The 6,683-nt window shown below is 39.3% G+C and overlaps 1 protein-coding gene across 1 annotated transcript in view; it reads right to left on the bottom strand.

The window, feature by feature from the left end:
* The window catches only part of LOC140950041 (uncharacterized), a 15,325-nt gene extending 9,468 nt beyond the window's left edge, over positions 1-5,857 (bottom strand). Inside the window, exons 1-4 of the mRNA XM_073399206.1 lie at positions 5,458-5,857; positions 3,388-3,583; positions 845-1,116; positions 31-171 (exon numbers count right to left, since the gene is read on the bottom strand). Of these exons, the coding sequence (XP_073255307.1) occupies positions 31-171; positions 845-1,116; positions 3,388-3,583; positions 5,458-5,637 (789 nt within the window). The 5' untranslated portion in view covers positions 5,638-5,857. The remainder of the gene's footprint in view (positions 1-30; positions 172-844; positions 1,117-3,387; positions 3,584-5,457) is intronic.
* Between the last annotated feature and the right edge of the window lie 826 nt (positions 5,858-6,683).

Below are 6,683 nucleotides of genomic sequence, written 5' to 3'. Positions count from 1 at the left end.
ACTACAAAATGGCTGCTACGTTCAACTTACCCTGTCCTCTTGAACTCCTCCGGCATTCGGACTGTTGATTACGTAGATAAAGGCAAAGGCTTGTGGCAAAAACTCCAACGCAATGTTACAGACTTGCTCCGAATCGCCAATGCCAGGACTGTCTACAATGACCACACCTCCTTACAAGAGAAATAATTAAGCAGGAACAGTGCTGAAAGTTACACAAAGGAAGTAGAACTCTTCTTAGTACGTGTCTAAATGAGAAAAATAAATTATACAGTTATCTACGTCTCAAGAAGTTGCTTAAAACTTACCATCTATCGTTCGTATAGATACCGAAACCAACAAAAACGTACAAAACGATTTTGAATCCATAACTATCAGGGGCGTAGCCAGCTCTTCGACTAGCTGTAGGTCTGACTGACTTTGACCTCTTAATGTATTACAATCGGTAGGGTACTAGTCAAACCAAAACGTTGTAGGCCCGGGCCTACAGTTCTTTTGGCTGGCTACGCCCATGACTATTGACTATTAGTAAAATCCAACTAGTGGTCTATTATCAATGCTGCTTTCTGATTGGTTGAGCTACTACTAGGTTATATGTTATAGCCCACTAGTAGCGAAAAGCGCGGCATTAAAAACCAAAACAATTGCGGCTGAATCGCGTTTTGCCAGCTAAAGTTGTTTTGCCTCGATGTTTTTGACCAACTAGTTGAATTTTACTAAAAAATAATTATTCGTCTCTCCCTCAAGGGCTCTGAGTCAATAGCCCATTCGGTCTTCGGTCTCATGGGCTATTGACTCAGAGCCTATTCGGGCTCGAGGAATAATTGTTAATTATAGGTTAAATTACCTTCAACAGTGAATTAGGTGTCTTGATTTCAATTTTTTTACACCAGTCTCTATCATTGGTTGGTTTTTCGATGTACTTTTTTAAAGTATCAGACTTGATATTCCCTAGTATAAGGGAGGGCGTTTCCTGTCTAGCAAAATGTATGACGGCTTCTTGCTTGTCTCCATAAGATATTTCACAGATAGTAAAGGTGTTCTCTAGTAGGCCAGTTGGAAGAACTTGTTCATTTAGTAACAGGTTTATCAGGCTGCTTTTCCCTGAGCTGGTCTCCCCTGTTGAAGATAAAGTTAAACTTTAAAGCCGTTCTACGTCGGTAAGTGTTGAGACCTTTAGATTCTAAGACGAATACTAAAGTAGTGGTTGCACATGAACCAACGTCATTTTGGCGGGAAAACGAGGTAGCCGTCGTCACAATACTAATAGTCCCGTGTTAGCGAAGTGGCGGAAACAAGATGTCAAATGATAAAAGTTTTATCATTTTGCGATCGGGAGACGACGTGACCTCTTTCACTAAAGATAACAGTGTAAACTTTTCTAGAGAAAAATGGTAAAGTGAAGCTTTCCGGGGAGCCTTTATTTTGAGAATACTCCAACAAACCCAAGTCAAATCTCGTACTCGTAATCGCCCTCGTCGTCGAATCTAAAGGTCTCTAGTGTTTAATATCGTCATGTAGAAAGGTCAGTGCTTTACTGCTTGAATAAAATTGTTTGGGCTGGGGTATTGATTTAATTATTTCTAGTAGCTACAGTCCAGGGACATAAGTATTCGTCACGTTCAAAAAAGATGCGCGAAATTTTCACGCCCGTTGCGCACACTATCAACAGGAAACTTGATGCAGGGCGTGCGTTTGGTCAATAAAGGCGGGAAAAATTAGCAAAAATAGAAACAAACAAAACATCCCACCAAGAGCAGGAAAAAAATTGCATAGTTCCCGAAAGAAAAGAAATAAGAGATGTTTGTGTTTTGACACCTTGTTTATTCAGTCATTCAGTCAAGGTTAAGTCGCTAAGAAATGGTCATATTTTTTTTGGTTTTGCTGCTGAGAATTTATTTTCAGCTGTTACGAGTCGAAAAGGTGCTGAACTGTCCACAGAGACGAAAGGATTAATTATTACTCTGTCGGAATCCGTGAAAAACAAAGCGAAACTGTCAAGAATGTTGAACATTCCAAGAACGACTATCACGAGCGTTCTAAGCAAGTACCGAAGGACTGGCACAGTGGATACTTTGACGCGAAGTGGCAGGAAAAAGGAGCTTCACAAATTAAATAGAGACAGAAATGCTTTAAAGCGTTTGGTTAAAAGTAACAGACGACTTACAGTACAGGACATTACTGCAAAGCTAAACGAGTGCAAAACAAAGACTTTCAGCCAGAAAACCGTGCAAAGGGTGTTGCATTCGGAAGGATATAAAAGAAGGTTAGCGAAAAAGAAAATGGTGGTTCGGGAAGCGAATCGAAAAAAGCGAGTCAAGTGGTGTAAAGAGCGAAGAGGTCGAACAGTAGAGAACTACTGGGAAAAAGTAATGTTTTCAGATGAAAGTCAGATTATGCTCGGTACAAACAACCGTGTTTACATTTGGCGACAAGACGACGAAAAGTACAACCCACATTTTATTTGTTCTTGCTCTGAGCGTTTCGCTCTGAAGTTTAATGATCTGGGGATGTATTTGTTATGACGGTGTTTGAACTCTGATGGCAGTTGAAGGGAACATCAACTCTGCCAAGTACATTGACATCCTAGACAAAAAAGAACTTATGGCCAGTAGTTGTCTGGTATTTTGAAGGAAAGGAATACTTGTTCATGGATGACAATGCGCCTGTTCACAGAGTCCACACTGTCAAAAATTATAAACAACAATAACTTTACTGACTTTATCTTCGACATAAAGATTTCAGTACCAAAACAATCAACATAATTACAAATGCAACCGCAAAGTAAAAAAAAAGTTAAGTAAGAAAGAAAGTAACAACGACTATATATTGAATATTATCATAAAAGAAAAATTACTTGGCTATGTACGGCTCCTATGCTACTCGTATGGTAAAAAAGTTTAATTTATAAAGATCAAAACGAAGTAGCCTCAATGGAATGGCCAGCTCAATCACCAGATTTAAATGTAATAGAAAATATCTGTCTCTATATGAAGAGAGAGCTACAAAAATCCGCGGTAGATATTGCTACCAATGATCTTCTGCATGAAATCCAGAGCGGGAGGCGGAACATCGAATTGGATTATATAAGAAACCTTTACCAGTCTATACCTGACCCCCTATACAATGTAATTAAAATGAAGGGTCATCTTACCAAATATTTAAAGGTCATTTTAAAAATAGATTTGGCGAAAACGGTGTTAAACCTAGCTCGCGTAAATTTAAAAAAACGCCGCCATATCGAAAGTGACGCAAATACTACTAATAATATAATTTATTAAAGGGATATATACATTTACTGAGATCCATAGAGTTTTATGGAGGTGATAGTCTTCAAAGCCCTTGGTAAACATGGGGAAAAATGATACTCTTAAATCTGTGAGAGCTTACCAGCTACGAGAACGATGAATTTCTTCTTTTTGAGATCCTTGTTACATTTTTTAGCTCTGTTCACAAAGTCCGCCTCTTCTTCCAGAGAGATTTCTCGCTTATCGGAAAGAACTTCCTTTATTTTCGAATAATAGTCCTTTAAAACACGCCTTCGCTTACGAGTTTGCTTAAGGTCTTTCACGATCATGTCGTAACCCTACAAGAACAAATATGGTAATGAATAGCATTCAGGCAACATTTTCCCAAGAAATTGTACCCCTCGTTAAGCAAAAGGGATACAGTCTTACTCTCTTACAACAGACAATGCAACCTCTGGACCGACACTATATGTCCGTTCAATAGACAAATTGATTTACGTATTGGACAAGCGTCACCCCGTAGCGTGACATACTTATAATTGTCATCATTCACTTCCTTAACACTATCATGATCACCTTACTCCCTGGTTCTTCCTACTTTTCCAATAACTTCCTGTCGCGCTAAATCGAAAGAATTTGTTCATTATGAAAGCAGGCCCAAGAAAAATGAAAATGAGGATCTCGGGTTCTCACGTTCTTACATTTTGTCATAACATCGTCTATACATTTCTTTTTTATATGTATCGCTTTCTGGTATCCCCTTATTTATCCAAAGGACTGGTTGCTTGGGACAAGCTGCTTGTTGTCCGGGGGGGAGGGGGTACTCAACAAATTTTTTTATGGGGAGGCTCCACCCCGAAGGTCCAACCCCGTACCCCTTTATATGTCATTTTTCACGAAAAAGGTACCACTTTTGTATACCTTATATTGACGAATCGTACCCTTTCACATACCTTGTTTAGAACTTTGCATCCCTTTTAACCTTTTTAATAGGAATCAATCACAAAAATAGAACGTTTTCTCGACTTTTTAAAGCTATAAAATTCACCTGTTAGCCCTTTGGGCTCTTCTCACGGGCAAAAATAACAGATTTCCCTAACCTTTTATATACTTCAACTAGTGAAATCCCTACCCTTTTATATACCTGGAGCCTGAAAAAGGTACCCCTTTCGAGCGGAGCCTCCCAGTGTGGGCCAGTATAGGAGTACCCCCCCCCCCCCCCCTCCCCAAGGCTCTTGCTACAGCAGCGCGCCCTTCGTTTAATCTATTTTTCTAAGACAAGGGAGCATGACTTCCTCTAATCTCCTTCCAATGAATTTGCCTTATTTTGAACCATTTTCCTCCTTAATGCATAATATTTCATGTAAGTTTACACTAGCAAGCATTTGCTCTTTCTTCATCAAAACAGATGAAGTACACGAATATAAAACGAGATTTATTTAGCTTCGCCTAACTAGAAAGCAATACTTACACACATGTTGTAGTTAATTTTTTATCTTAGGTAATTTTTATTTTTCAGTTTGATTCAACGTCATAAGAATACATTACCATTCCCTGCTAGCAGAGGTCTCTCACGATCTTCCTATCATTTTTGCGCAATGTTTGTTATTAGTTAACATTCAACGGTTACCCTGTACTGTGATAAAGTTTCTTGTTGTGGAGGAAGCTAAGCAAGCTGTGCTGTACTTTGTGCAAGACTTTTAGGCGAACTTTTGACAGCTAAATGTACTAATTCATCTTTATTAATCGACTACAGTAGGTATCTCAAGGACGTGATCCAATACTACTGTTGTCAATCCACTGCAATCCGGTCCGGTGTCCGCTTAATAGAGGGTAGAAATTAGCCAAATACAATTTATTTTAGTGTCCGCGTCCGCTTAATAGAGGTGTCCGCTGAATAGGGGTTCGTTATGAAGGGATATACAGTATAAGACGTTAATTTCGGGACTCGGCTTAGTGTCCGCTTAATAGAGGTTACGCTGTATATAACTAGTGGCTAAAGCTACTTGTAGGTAAACAGGAAAAAAAAGGCACAGACGGAAGTTATAATTGTTGAAACCAGCGCGACAGCGAGCGTAGGAGATCTGTCCCCGCTATATTGCACCTGGGACAGATTGTTCTCCAGGTTCTGATGTCGGCAGCGTATTTATTTTCTTGGCGGGACTTGTTCGAATTTGAAATGGAACGTTTTAAGAACATAGGAAAACCATACCTTCAGTAAAGTTCCATTCCTCTTTTCCAATTCTTTGATCCTCAAGTCTCGAGCTTTTGCCATGCTGTCCATTGTCTCCCCATAATCTTTACTGTCCACTCGGAGAAGCTCTAAATCCTTTGCAAGGTCTGCAATAGTCTCTTTGCGAGTAAGACTCCTTGGTGGACCTCGCTGCGCCATTTTAAGTTGTTTTTATGCACTTTTAGATTCAACTTCCGGATCTCTCTGACGACATAAAATGTGACTCAAGAGCCTTCAGAAGCAAGCTTACTAGTACTACTTATACATATGCTTGCACGGTTTGAAATGACGCTTACGTCTTGAGGGGTAATGGAAAAAATGAAAAATATAAACAGGATGTCTGAAGACCTTTGGCTTTTGTGTCTGGAGAACGTGACACAAATAAAACATATTTCCGTCCAAATATCGTCTTACAGGGTATGAAATTACACTTACCGTAAACTTCCTCTTTCAACCCCTGGGCTTATACAACTTCGTAAAGGGTTTTATGAGAGCTTAAACGGGGGGCTCATAATGGGACTAAATAAGCGTTTCAAACAAGCTACGTAACAGTGCTGATCAGAATACGTTTTAAATAGACCTTTTTACGGTTTTTTTAATTGATTGATTGATTGTTTAACTTTTAACGTGGACAAGTTAGGACAGTGTTAGGAAAATCTGTCGACACCACTGGAAAAAGCCAAGCTTGAAAGTGATTTGTTGAAAACCTATAGCTCCTTTAAGTCGAGAAATTCTACAGACGTTTGTATGGTGGGGGTACAAAATTGTCCCCACAATACAAATAGATGGACCTATAACAGGGGAGACTTTTAAGTGGGGAGGCGGTGAGGGGCTTTATAATAGGAATTACATAACGGTACGTACATAATTCTAATAATTACAACAAAGTCCTCATCGACTTGACGAGTGCTTAATAGTTGAACTAGAGAAGAATACCTTTGTGAGACTGATTTAACTGGATTAAATCCTGAACATTTCTTGCTACTCAGAGTTTCATTCCTCTTGCGAAACAATCATTACGCAACAGCTGCCCGATGATTGTCTGATGATTTTCAGTTGATCATCAGTTGCCTGATCATTGCTTCCCAAGGGGCATAAAACTCTGAGTAGCAATATATGTTCAAGATTTAATATAATCCAGTTCCATCAGTCTACTTGTAATTCTAATAGTTATGGAACTCCTTTCATCGCGTGACGCCTGACTT

The sequence above is a fragment of the Porites lutea genome, chromosome 10, assembly GCF_958299795.1.
Source record: "Porites lutea chromosome 10, jaPorLute2.1, whole genome shotgun sequence".
Classification (NCBI taxonomy): Eukaryota; Metazoa; Cnidaria; class Anthozoa; order Scleractinia; family Poritidae; genus Porites; species Porites lutea.
This window is presented reverse-complemented; position numbering and strand designations above follow the sequence as displayed.